The sequence below is a fragment of the Lytechinus pictus genome, chromosome 15 (genome assembly GCF_037042905.1).
Source record: "Lytechinus pictus isolate F3 Inbred chromosome 15, Lp3.0, whole genome shotgun sequence".
In the NCBI taxonomy this organism is placed as follows: Eukaryota; Metazoa; Echinodermata; class Echinoidea; order Temnopleuroida; family Toxopneustidae; genus Lytechinus; species Lytechinus pictus.
In genome coordinates this window covers 16,218,191-16,232,603 of record NC_087259.1, presented here as the reverse complement: position 1 = coordinate 16,232,603, position 14,413 = coordinate 16,218,191, and the positions used below count along the sequence as shown (strand labels likewise).

The following is a 14,413-nucleotide window of genomic DNA, read 5'->3' as shown; positions in this document are numbered from 1 at the left end:
GAAGCCTAGTTCAGAGATTTTTAGCACTTATGGGATGGTGCAAAAAAGTTACATTCAATTGTCAATCAAACGTAACCCCCTAAATCAAGTGTAACAGGGCGTTGAAAGAAAGTTGAGTTTCAATTAAATTGAAGGACTCAATGCTTTGATTTTCAATTGAACATAACTTTATAGCAACATCCAATTAGTTTTTGGTTCTTCTCTAACACTTCTCATAAAAAAATCTAGTAGTTTTACAGATTTCGGGGGGGGGGGGGAGAATTAGTCCCCCTCTTTAGATCGTAGCCATGAAAGTTCCAATCAAGACAAGATTTTGTAGAATTGTAAATTTAGGTGCCTTTTTTTTGTTTATTTGTTTATTTTTTGGTTATTTCCATGAAATTAAATTCATGAATGAAACGTTACAAAGATTAAAATTTAAATGAAATTAAAATTTGAATTCATTCTTCTGTGTGGATGGTTTTGTCAATTTCTTATGTTCTGTGTTCTCTATTTTTTGTATTTCATTGGTTTTTAAGAAATTTAAGAGAAAGTGACTTTTCTTAGTCTTTTTCTTCCCCCAATTTCAGCTGTCTGAAACAACTCGATCCGAGAAACAAGAAAGAATGCTAAATGCACTCCAGAGCTCAAAGATGAGGTGAGTGTATGATGATTTATTTCAGTATCCAGGGGAGTGTTTTCACAAAGCCTCTCTATCGATCATAGGGTTGATTTCTATGATTGATTGCATTGATTGTGTGTATGATCAATCACAAAAGTCGGCCTAACGATCGATCACTAAGTACTATGATACAGGGACCCAGTTAGTGTTTCATTAAAGGAAACCAAAATACAAGGAGAAAATCTATCCTATCAGACATCTCTCCATTTGTTTTGTACACAAATTTTCAGATTTTCCTCATCTTTCAAATTGCATCTTGCCTCCTGAGCATAACAATATGTCATGGGAAAATATAATTCACACCACATATGTCAAGGTCAGGTGAAGTTAATGTGAAATATGTAAAATAAAGGGGAAAATCTGAAAATTTGTGTAAAAAACATGGAAAATTGTCCACAAAATCAGCCATTTTGAAGCACATTTGCCAATTTGAGGATCCCCATAGAAAGTACAACAAGACTTTTTAAACGTCCGTAACTTGCTTATTTCATAACCGATTTTGATGAAACTTGTTTTAAATTGTTCCTCTCATTTTACTCTTTCCAATAAGATTGATTCTCTTCTTGGGTTTTGGTTTCCTTTAAGTAATTCGTAAGCACGTACAACTTCACGCACGACTAGTGACTCTTTCTTGTGGTATGAATTTATTCCTCAAAATGCCAAAGTGTGCCTTATTGGCTACTATGCTAAAGCCATGGTATTGATATAGTGCTGAGAAACATATGAATCAGGCGCTAATAAAATGTTGCATCTTATTATTTTCTATTGTCTTATTCCCATCAGGTCAAATTGAAATCTCAGTGATTAAAAATTGTCATAGCTAACAAGCATTTGATTGCAAAAAAAAGTGTTATTCGTCAAGATTTGAAGAGAAATATTACGGAAAGCTCACCGCCATCATTTCAGAACGGAAAATTTTGAGGTATAACATTTAGTACGAAAAGAATCACCTGTCGTGCATAAAGGAATTTGTGACTGACAAACAGCCCTATGAAACGTTAGCCCCAGGGACTGTGTCATAGAGATGCTATGTCTGGAATATAAGGTACATTAGAACCAAAAATGTATTGTAAACCCCATTTTCTTTTAAAAGTTCAAACAAAATTTAAGTTTTTTAATTATCTAATTTAAACTCTTGTTTATGAAGGTTTTAACAGGGTATTAAACAAGGAAAGTTATTAGTCTGAATATGAAATAATTTCAGCATATTTCAAACTTAAGCTCATGTGATTTGAACTTTTCAAGATAGAAGCACAAAATTGAATGACTTTTGCAAGTTTCCAAGAAGTCAGAGGCAGGAACACTTTTATAATACCTATTGTAATAGTTTTGTGATATGGTACACTGAATAAAACATTTTATTGGAATATTTTAATAAAACTTAGCTGTACATTTCGTAAATAAGATGTGATAGTAGAAAAAGCATCCCATCAATCACTTGTATCCTCTCTGTAAAGTGCTTAAGGTCCTAAGTCATGTGGTTTGCATTATCTTGGTCTAAGCAGTTGATCAATTTCTGAGGTAATTCAACACCACATGGGCTAGCTAAACCCATTGGCCCGTATTCTGAACTCGGGTTTAAATTAAACCCTGGTTTAAAGTTGCCGTTTAACTATGGAAAGCCAATTGGAGCACAAACCCCTAACAGGACACATCCAATTTATTAACTCATATGATACCCAGATTGTCTAGAATGATAAATGAAGTATTTTGAAGCATTTTTCCTTATAATATTATGAAAGCAAAAGGAAACAAAATAGTAAGCATAAGAAATATACAATATAAACAGATTTTTTGAATTTTTGGCTCCCCATAATTTTAGCACAGAGTTAGACTGTGGTCTAAGTTAAACCCGACTTCAGAATACGGGACATTTGGTCTATTGTCTCTTTGGTATAATTACTGTTTGGTCTAGTCTACACTTATACCCACTTAGTCTGATTTCATTTTAATAGTTTGATGCCCAGATGGTCCTTTCCTCTTCATCTACTAATTATCTTGCACTTTGCCAATTGAAAAGTTGATTCATAAACAGTTGATTGAACTATCAAGTGGTGTTAGACCAAATGGATGTTATACAAAATGGGTATAGCCTACTAGAAATACAAACTGTGTAGTGGGTTAAATTATAAAAGAAATCATATGGTTGAAGATGAACTTGAATTAGACCATGTGGGATTAGACCAAATGGAAAGTGGACTAATCTGGCGTAGACCAAGTGGTAATTTACCTCACAAGAGTACAGGCATTCGAGGAATGAATATTTCTCCAGGGTATTCAATTTTGCAGTACAGGGCAAAAATTATTTCAATACCATTCAAGGTCATGGGCTCCAGTGCCCTCAGAAATGACCCTGATGCCCTTCCGAATGTTTGTAGAATTAAGGCCAAAGTAAGTGCCCTTATTGTCTGAAGCCTCGGAGCCCTATGGTCATCCAGTGCATGTGTCCCATTGAAAAGTATATTATTACTATTGATGTCCTTTTTTGATGGCCTAGGGCCTTGGATGCCCCTAAAGTTAGCACTGCCTTCCCTTTTGTTAAAGTGCCTTGTCAAAAGATGGCCTTTTCCCTTTGGATTCTTAATTCGAGCCCTGCATTTACAATGCACTGGTCAATTGCAACACAATATCAATTAACTTTTTGCTGAAGCAAATGAACTAATGGGAACTGAACCTGTGACCTTCAGGTGGAAACGCCAGTCAAAACCACTAGACCAGAGACACTTATGACACTCTTCCTTTATTCGTGCACTTCTGACAAATTTGATTAATATGTATTGAATCATTTTTAATAGATTCTGTGGAAAGAACGATAGCCAGGTCGGAAAAGCAGCAGAGAATACTGTGTATGTTATGTTAAATATCAATATCATCATACCAAAAAAAAAATGTGCTTAAGTTCATTTGCAGTTATTTATGCTTTATTCACATACTTTCATCTTATCTCTTTGTTTATGTAGTTTGGCAATAAGAATCTATGTGTTTCTTTCTTTTTTTAAACTTAAACATCAAATAATTGGAGTTTGATTTGGAAACTCTGCATGAATTAATCAAACAAGTTCAGGCCTTCAATCAATTTTAAGGCAAGACCATTTCCCGATTGGGCACATTAGTATATTATGGAACAAAACAAAAAACAATCAAGAGCTTTAGGTCAGTCATGAGGTCAAAAGGGCATTCCAGGCTATGGCCTCCAATGGTCTTGAATTAATTTAAGCCCTGCCTGTTATATCTCGCTTATTTTCCATCGCTTAGCTTTTAAAGATCAAGTCCAACCTACATGTATCAACCAATGGATTTGAATAGATGTAGAAATGCCAAATATGCGTATAACTAAAAACTTTGTCAAAATTTATGTAATGTAAGAAGTTTTGCCTATTTTCACAAAACAGAAATATGCACATCCTGAGCAGTATGCAAATGAAAGAGTTGATGATGCCACGCAATCACAATTCTGCATCTTAGTATATTTTGATGATAGATATATAGTTCTTCTCTAAGTCACAATTATAATTCAGGTGGTGATGTATAATCATTGAGGAGTCAAATGAGGAAAATAGAAACATTTGATATTTTTGGAAAAATAATAGAATACTCAATATTATAGAAAGGTCTGCCTAGATTTTGAATATGACATGTTATTCCCATGACAGAGTTATGTTTTCCTTGAAGGGAGTAATATTGTCTTGAGGGGAAAAATACAATTCGAGTGGGAATGAAATTTTATTTATCAAACAGATAGACCAGGCGATTTGTTTATCTGTTATATATTCTAGTATGTAGATTCACCATCAGAGACCGCACCAGCTATACATGTATAATGAACTTGCACTAATTGCTGCAGCTCTGATCCGTCTACATGACAAAAGAAACACACAAATGATAAAAGAAAAACACAGCAAGCACATGTATTTTGCAAATTGCGCATACACCCTTGTGCTTGCATCAAGCAATCTACCCCATTAAGCAGCTTGTAAAGTCATAAGGTGATGTCAAAACCTAGAATATAACAAATAGATTTTGACCAATCACTGATTTTAATCTACAGTATAACCCATGTAATATATGTCGATACTGAATAGATGACATCATCAGCTTTCTCATTGCATGCATTCCATGATGTGTGTATCACTTCATATTTGGCATTATTTTTTGTTTTATTTTTTCTCTATTCATTTGAATAAAAATAGGGTGGACTTAGTCTTTAAGATCTCAAAGTTGCAATTGTCACCGTATGATGTATATAAATCACATACATAGTAGAGCTGCAAGCTGTTGTGCTATGTCTTGAATTTGTTTAAGGTTATGTTACTGTCTCAGGTAGTTAGGTTTGGTGATGACTTCAAGCAACATTAGCTGTACATGTGTATGGCCCTTGATACTATGGGCATTAAATAAAGTTAAAAAATAAAAGCCCCCTTCCCCCCCCCCCAGATACGCCACTGCGAGCACGGGCTTTAACACCGCAAACAGGTTTGATTTTCTGCTGATGCATGGCTGCCTTTGTGTATTTATTGGGTTTTACCTGTTTATTAATATGATTATTACTATATTTTGGTACTGGCAATTAATCTTCTTTTCTGTGCCCCCCCCCCCTATTTGTGTTTTCCAAGATATTCAATGAATTATGTGTTCTTCCCATATCCTATGATATTTTTTATTTTCCTGCATCATGGTAAATAACTTTGGCTATATTTTAGTACTGGCAACTAATTTTTATATTTGCCCCCAAGATTGTGCTTTCCAATATTAAAATTTTGTGAATTTATTTCATGTTCTTCCCATATTTTGTATTTTTTCAGCTTTCTGCATCATGGAAATTGATACTTGAATAGATAGTGACAGAATTTCTATTTTGTTTAGTTCTTAAATTCAAACAAATTGGTACAGGCCAACAATTATCAAGTTGGTTATTTCAGATTGGTTTTTGGCTATTAGACTACCATGATCTTATATTTTGGATGGATGCATTTTATTGTTGTTGGTCTTTCAGGCCTGACTTTTGTTAAATTTCTAAATTCTTGTGTTGAATTTGGTTCTGCCATGTGTGGTTTCAACAATTAGGACGTGACGTAAGTACATTTTATTGGATGGCTTCATGTCACAGTATAAAAGTTGGTGAAGTGAAGGTCTGTGATACACAAAGCTTGCGCAATCACGCATTGCCTGTCCACTATCACAACAAAGTATGTGATTTGGGAAGATCTTTGTCATTGTCACAAACAGCTGATATGCCAGGCACTGATACATGTAGTTGAATTTGGGCATGCTCAGTTTCTACTCCATTGACGTTTTACAGTTGAGGTCAGAAGTATACATACACCCAGGAAATTCAAAGAAAAGTTTACACTTGCCAAACATAAAATTTACTATATCTTATAAAATATTTGTGCTGTCATGACGAATTTGATATCAAACAAATGAGTTTGTCATGCCCCTTCATCGCATTGCTTTGTCAGGAGCTGAAAAATATTTAGGTGTCATTTTTCCCCAAAAAATCTTCATATTTTAAACAAATTAAAAATAAAAATTTGACAAAAACATTTCATATTTGTGGTAGTATTTTTACATGTACTTCTCAACACAAACATTTCAGATTACACTTTTTTGTTCAGTGGTGACATATGATAGAAAATGTAATATAAATCATAGATTTGACATTAATATGTTTCTATGAAACGATGTTTGAAAATATAATAAACAATAGAATACATTTGGCACCAATATTACTTTTTTTTCTTGAAAGAAAATTCCACCTGAAATATACTTAAATCCCAACGGCATCCCAATCATGTGGTAGAGCTTCATACGCTCTTTCATTTGATACCAAATTTGTCATGGTAGTATTTTATGTTTGGCAAGAGAACAAATTTCAATGAATTACATGGGTGTATGTAAAGTTTTGGCCTCAATTGTATATTGTGATCATGATGCAGGCTTTATGGTGTACTTGATTACGTCACGTCCACTAGGAAAGTTGTGGGTTAACTGTGACATAATTTCAATTTCTATTTATGTACAGGTTCAATTCATTATCTCAACATTCAATATTAAAGAACATTCATAACTGTCTTTAAATAATAACTCAATTAGATTTCTTCGGCATTATGGAATGATGATGAAGGACAGTGAACATATGAAACAGAAAATATCAATGAATGTTTGACATTATTTTGGCACAGAGTTTGACCGTGGCCTAAAGTTAAACCGGATTTCAGAATACGGGCCAAAGTCGTTATTGATCTCCGACGCCATTTTTCTTAGCTATTTATGAAAAAGTAATTTTTCTCTGTCCTCTCAGATTTGTTTGCGGAAAGGAAGTCAAGAAGAAAAAGAACCTCTGGGGGTTACGGGTCCGCACCCCTCCAGTCTCGCCAACCATCGTCTTGCCTGCCATTGGTCAGATCACTGATGATGTCATGAATGACATGAAGATGACGGGGAAGAAGGTTGTAACCTTTCAGCCAGTCCAGAGGTACATCCTTTTGAGTTCATTAGCACAAACTAGGGGAGTGTTTCATGAAGCAAATAGTAATTTCTTTGCTCTGAGCCAATCAGATGCAAGGATTTCAGTAGCTTATAACAGATGTCAGTGAAAATCACTAATTGTTTCATGAAATGCTCCCCAGAAGCAGTTTTCATAATAATTTTTTCTTTCTTTCTTGGCATGCATAGAGAGCTGCCTGGGCCGCCTTATGGCATGATGCAAGAAACTTACTATTAATTTGGTGGATTCACAATAAGAAGCGCCATCTATCGGTTTTAGCGGACAGGCCAAAATTTGCAATGCCTCATGGGAAAAAGTCGACGTCTGTGTTGTGCACGCTATTTCAATAGTACATGCGATTTTAATTCAGCGCTGGCCGACGCGGCACGACCAGCTCGCATATGCTGTTTACGAGGGTCCAGGAGGTGGGAGAGAATTTCGCTGCATATTTCTTTGCGAAATTTTGACCGTGTTTGGTGAATTCTTGCCATATGTTTTTCTATATTTGAAGCATCAGTGTTACTTTACAGTACACTAGCACTGTGCGCTGCGATGTCGAACCCAAGCTAGAAATTGGGCCTGTTCGCTGCAACCAGTAGATGGCGCACCATTTTGTGAATCCACACAAAGGTTAGCGATTAATCGTACGCTTGATTTCTACGATTGATTGTACATTGTAGCCAATGGAATCAATCGTAGAAAAAAATTTTACGATCATTGCTAAGCTTTGTGTTATGGGCCACTGATCTACTTCTTGCAACTAGGAATATATACCAATTTGCTACAGCTAATTGTGATATTTCAGTTGTAAAATTGCGACAGAAAGGTTAAATTGGTTTCAAATATTTTCTTGTCTTGCAACTTTCGCTCAGTCCTGACATAATTATAAGCTGATTTTGTATTGAATATAAGTTCTTAATAAAAGTACAGTTTTATATTTTCAGGGTAAAGTCATTATCAATAACTACATGCAACAGACTTTGGAGCGATTTCAGTTCAACATATTATATTCAATTGCCAGATTGATGCACAGGTACCCCCCCCCCTCCCACCCCCCAAAAAAATAAAAGATTGGGATGTAATATGATACTCGAGGTTCGTTCACATTATTAACCCTTCAGCAAAGCTTTAGCCAGGCTTCAAATTGAATAAAGATGACTAAATGGTGGGAAGTAGCCTCTTGAGAATATGGGTTACAAATGAGCTGTCAACTAGAAATGATCTAGAGAATCATTGTACATTTAGAATAATATCATGTAAAAATACATGTACACCTTTTTGCTCCCTCTCTATGTCACACTCTTTCTCCCCCTCCTTGTCTATCTCTATTTGCCCATCTCTCTTTGTCTTTCTATCTCTCACCATCTCTTCGTTTTTATATTCTTCAGTTTATCTCCTGTGCCATTGGAAAGGAGAAGGAAACAGAAAGGTCTAACTCCCGAAGAGATCATGCGCAAGTCTAAGAAAGCTCGCAAACTCTTGTTACAGGCAACGAGTTATGTGAGTCACAACTTTATTGACATTGGATTATGTTTGATTTTTATTTACCAGTTTATTGCTTTACAAGTACTTGATACAAAATGCTGGGTTCTGGATGCAAATTTCTGATATGTATCTACAAGAATTATTAAAGATGATAATAATAATAATAATAGTAATAATATTAATAATTATAATTTGTATTCCTGTAGCACCAGTTTCAATGAGACGCATGCTTTAAGATGCCATCCCTGTTCAGCAAATGAGATAAAATATATACCATTTTGGTCCTGCCTTATTTGCTTACAACCTTACCCCTTGTCCTTAGATGGCACGAAGCTAAGCGTAATATGGGATGATATCGTAACGTATGACGTGGATAAATTCAAGCAAGAACATTGAGAAATCCTGTGCACAAATCGTCTTTGCATAGTTTGATTTGTTCAGTTAAGGTTGGAAATTTAATACCATTATGTAATTTTTTTTTCCAGTATGAACAGGGAATTTTTTCAGATTTCAAACAATTTAGATATTCATTAATTCTTCATTGATGCACCAAGACCTGATATGAACACTGCTTTCCGGACCCAGTTTACAAAAATAACCCTGAGGACCCTTTGCTACTCAGAACAGGCATATAGCATTTAAAATACCACAGCCATTCTATGTTGACATTATTATTAAGCTGTGGATGTTAATGGGTTTCTATTAATTCTTTCCTGTCTACAGAAAACCGGTGACCCTCTGACAAGTCCGAACCAGTCCTATAAAGGCTATAGTGGTGGAATGTGTACAGGACTTACTGTTGTGGCAGGTGGCTGCTCCGTCCTTGATATGATACCCCCTCTGGAAATGGTACCCTTGGGCAACAACGTTGTCCCGTGCTCAATGACTCTCTCCTCGCAATGCAGCAGTGACGGAAGCTCGCAAAATGGTGCAGGACCTAGCAACGGCCAAATGAACCAATATGGCCGTCTGCTCTCAGAACAATCGATGGGCAAGAAGCGCAGGGGCAGGAAACGGAAACGAAGGCCCAGCTCCGAGAATCTGGACAATGATACTAGTAATGATAGCCAGACGCCTGAGGTTAGTGATAGTCTCAGAGACACAGATTCAGAAATCAAATTATTAACTCAACAAAGTCCGAGCAAGACGAAAGTGAACGGCATCACCGAAGCTGTTTCACCCTTTGGAATCATGCACTCTGTTTCATCTTACTTTGGCGCAGAAGGACGTATCGCTTGCGGCGAGGGCTACAAGGTGCTTGGGAAGCGCGTCTGTGTCGACGGCAAGGTGCAGTACTTGATCCAATGGGAAGGGAGCTCACCGTAACTCTTGAGCCTGTGCCGTTATGAAAAGAGAAAGTTGCATCTTGAAGAAAACTGCTCTTTGAGCCCCGATGATCTATGATGGAAGAGGAAGTGCAAAACAGTTAGAGGAATATGGCTGTTGCATCTTCCATTCTGATAGCAGTATTGGCATCAATGTACTATCTGGAATATATGCAGTTGAAAGAGCAACACCATGCCTATTAACCGTCCTAGAGCACTTTCCAATATGCATATGAATGAGAAAAGTGTGCAACATGCTATAAAATAAATTTGCTGATAGATGCAGAATGGCACATTGATGGGGTATTCAGGGCTTCCATATAAGTAAAAAAAAATATGTGAAAGGAAGAAGGTAACATGATGCATATATAGAGGAATTTCATTGCCTTGGGCATTTGGTGATGCAGCATTATATAATAGCTGCATCATAATTTTGATATGGATATGGACATTGCATACCTTTCGAACATAGATGTGGCTTTAGCAAGTCTTCTTTATCATTGTAGAATATCATGATGAGGGTCTACTCAGTCCACTTTCCTTTACAGAACCCATTTAACCCTAATAAGACTGGGGGGGGGGGGGGGGCTTTTGAGACCAAAATTGCGACCCCCGGATATGCGGTTCTGAAATTTGGCAGCATTTCGTGAGTGCATGCAGACCCAAAATTGCTCAAAAACGTGAATTTGTTTACAAAATCTAATGCAAAAAGTGTTTTTAGCCGAAATACATAAATGTATTATTTTTCCTTTTACTAATTAAAAATCAATGAATTTCATCTTGTTTATCTTCAAAATAAAGTCCCCAACAATATCCATTGAAAAAACAATGAAAAACAAAAATATCGAAAAACTTAGAAATACATAAGAAATTCAGAAAACAATAAAACACATAAGAAAATAAATGTAATGTTGCAATTTTGTTTAAATACATCTGATCAGATAGTCTGTGAACCAAAAATTAGCATTTTAGGGGCATTATTTAGTTAATCAGAGCAAACTTTAGATTTTTATGCATAAATTAGAATGATTAATTCGCAGTGAGATTTCTCACAGAATAAAAAATATAGTTTTGTAGATTTTGCCATGGGTGATGTACATGCTCAGCCCCCCCCCCCCAGTCTTCTTAGGTGCCGAAATAGCCTAGTCTGTTTAGGATTAAGACTACCCTACTTTTACAAGTTCTCCAAATCAGGAAGATTTCTACAATAATAACATTCCGCTTTTATGTCGAGCTTAATATATTGGACCCTGGCTTTTCCACACGCAATAAATTGACTTTGTCCACTCCCTGGGGAGTGTTAGATACTCCTTGTAGTAAGGAGATAACTAACATTTGAGTATTTAAAGGGAAAATTCTTCTGTATCCAAAGCCCAATGCATTACTCCATGTTCTTTTAATAATTGGTTATAGACATGTGATGCATTGGAATGCATGAGGTACTTTTTTCCAGAGTTTACACAACGATAATGTTACATTGCTGGGAATATCCAGGGGAGCGTTTCATGAAAAAAGCTAAAACTTCTGACAAGTCCTGTTTTATCCGACAGTTACCTTAGTAACAGTGCTTCTCAGCCAATCACAATCAGGGAAAATTATCAGATCTGACCAATAAAAATGTTGATAAACCGCTCTCCAGGAAGCACTATGTTTCTGTATGCCTGTCTGCTTCGTTATTCGTGTCATTCCATTTCAGAGCTATCTAGGAAATCCTCAAGTCCAGTAAGAATGGGCTTGTTCTAACAGGAATCTTACACTACCAGGTTTTCAAGTGATTTGATAAAATTATAAAAGGTAAATTAATCATAACAATTCTATAGCACCTTTTGTAGATAAAACCAAAGTCAGGGGTGTGAGAGTTCAGATTTTTATCTGATTTCAGATTTTTTTCGTTTTGAATTTCAGCTTATTTTTGGCTTTCCTCTGTACAAAAAGTATGGGAGCTCTTTCTATTTCAGACTTTTTCTACAAGTTTCAGCTTTTTTTTTTTTCAGATCTTTTTATTTGTGACCACTCACACCCATGCAAAGTGCGTTACACAAAGAAATAACGATGGAACAAAACTTGAAGGTCAAGTCCACCCCAGAAAAATGTTGAGTTGAATAAATAGAGAAAAATCAAACAAGCATAATGCTGAAAATTTCATTCAAATTGGATGTAAAATAAAGTTATGAAATTTCAAAGTTTCGCTTATTTTTCACAAAACAGTGATATGCACAACTCAGTGACATGCAAATGAGATGGTCGATGATGTCCCTCACTATTCATTTTTTTTATTGCTTGAATTATACAATATTTCATTTTTTAAAGATTTGACAATAAGGGCCAACTTGACTGAAACATATCATTAAAGAATACTAATTCCACATGTTCAGGGAGGATTTAATCGTTGTTTCACTTGACAATGAGGAGAAAATTAGAATATTTCATATAATAAAATACAAAAGAAATATTGAGTGGATGACATCATCAGTCTCATTTGCATATAACTATTTTGTAAAATTAAGTGAAATTTTAAAATGTCACAACTTTCTTATTTTACATCCGATTTTTGATGAAATTTTTAGTGTTATGCTTGTTGGATTTTTCTCTTTTTATTCAAATAAACTTTTTGTTGGGTTGGACTTGTTCGTTAAACATAGATATTATTAAAAATACAAATGAAAGTTACAGTCCTTGGGCCCGTTAAACCTTTTGTCCCCAAAAAAACTCTGGCAAACAAAATTATGCTATTGACACACATTAAAAAATTGAAAAAAAATGTAATTTAATTTAAAAGTAATTGTAATTGAACATTTCTTCAATTACGTGATTGTAATTTTAATTGAAGAAAGTAATTGAGCCAAATCCTGTCTAGTAGTTCATTGAGTAGAAATCAGTAGTAAATTGTCAATTGCCATTTAGTCTACTTTCCATGACAGCCCTGTGTATGGCATGCTGCTAGTTGGCTTTCATCTCCAAACTATTCATTTCTACATTCATGCTTCATTGCCTTCTATAAATGTGCCAAAAATACCTCTAACGAAAAGCATCTCTTTAAACCTCATCAATTATACTAAATAGGTTCATTATTGTGGACTGAAATAATCGCTAGAGGGTATTCATTTGTCTCGCAATCTACTATGGTCGACAAGGAAATTTGTGATCACTCTCGCAAAAAGTGTTCACTAGCTTTCTAGGAAATTGTTGAACTTGTATTGGATCATTTATATCATGATATTTTCCAGACAACTGATCAATTGGAATATGGTCCTTTGGTCATGGTCAGCAAGTATATATTTCTGTATATTTTGGTTGATATATTCCATGCTTCTGTTCATTTCATTTAACTTTTGAAGGAGTACATTCATAGATAAACAAAAAATTGCAAAGTAAATTCAGAATCATAGAATTTCATTTTAAAAATCTGGAAATTTTCATCTTGAATGCCATAATTTCAAAGTTAGTGAAACGATTTCCAAGGGTAGAGGTCTCTTTGTATAGAGAATACTGTGATGGGAATGATCAGTGTGAAATTGTTAACATATCCATTCATGATGAATCTCTGTTAATTGATTGTGAAATTGAGAATGCACTTTGATTATTTAATGGATTTCCAAATTATCAATCTCAAATGTTTGTGAAAATTGAAATACAACAGCATTTATATGTCAATACTGATTCACTTGGGGAATATATGAATAATTTTTAAAATACAGTTAACTCAGTAGAAATCGACCTTAAGACATGAGTTGTTTATCTTCTGTAAGTCGAATTTCTCCAAAGTCGAACAAATTTCTTTGTTCCCAAGAGATTTGACTTAGGCAGAGTTGCACTTTACCTCTGACAGGTGTTTCATAAAGCTGTTCATAAAGTTACGCACGACTGGAACATGTTCTTAGGTCATAAATCAATTACATAAGGATATCCCATAGCACAAGAAAGGATCACCAGTCGTGCATAAAGTCATTCTTATCTTACAAACGGCTTTAAGAAACACCCGCCCAATTTTTTTTTCCCTCAAATAGTTAAGAATAAATTGTTGGACCTTACTGTTAACGGATTTCCAAATTATTCTTGAATGTTTATGAACATTGAAATAGAACAGCAATTATGTGACAATACTGATCAACTAGGGGAAAATTACATGTATATGAATATTTTTGGAGATATTTGTCTTACATCAATGAGGTTGAATTGTTGGTCCTTATTGTCCTTTTTTTTTAATGTCATTCAAACTTTTGCTGGTTGATACAACTCATAAATTTGTTGTCGTGTTGTGTACATGTTGCCATTGGTAATAATTGAGCACTTTTTGAAAAGTGAACCCCCATCGAAAGATAACATGGGCTTGTTTAAGTGATAAGGAAAAAAAATATCATGTAATTTCCTAACTCCTGTCTCAAGGTTTGACTGGGAATATACCAGGGTCCTGTTTCATAAAGAATTCTTATAATATCAAATGTACTATTTCTA

At 35.1% G+C, this 14,413-nt stretch overlaps 1 protein-coding gene across 1 annotated transcript in view; it reads left to right on the top strand.

Annotated features, from left to right (window-relative positions):
- LOC129277814 (metal-response element-binding transcription factor 2-like) overlaps window positions 1–11,006 on the top strand; it is a 29,147-nt gene extending 18,141 nt beyond the window's left edge. The window contains exons 12-15 of the mRNA XM_064110112.1: window positions 570–637; window positions 6,963–7,136; window positions 8,537–8,648; window positions 9,357–11,006. Of these exons, the coding sequence (XP_063966182.1) occupies window positions 570–637; window positions 6,963–7,136; window positions 8,537–8,648; window positions 9,357–9,959 (957 nt within the window). The 3' untranslated portion in view covers window positions 9,960–11,006. The remainder of the gene's footprint in view (window positions 1–569; window positions 638–6,962; window positions 7,137–8,536; window positions 8,649–9,356) is intronic.
- The last annotated feature ends 3,407 nt before the right edge of the window (window positions 11,007–14,413 follow it).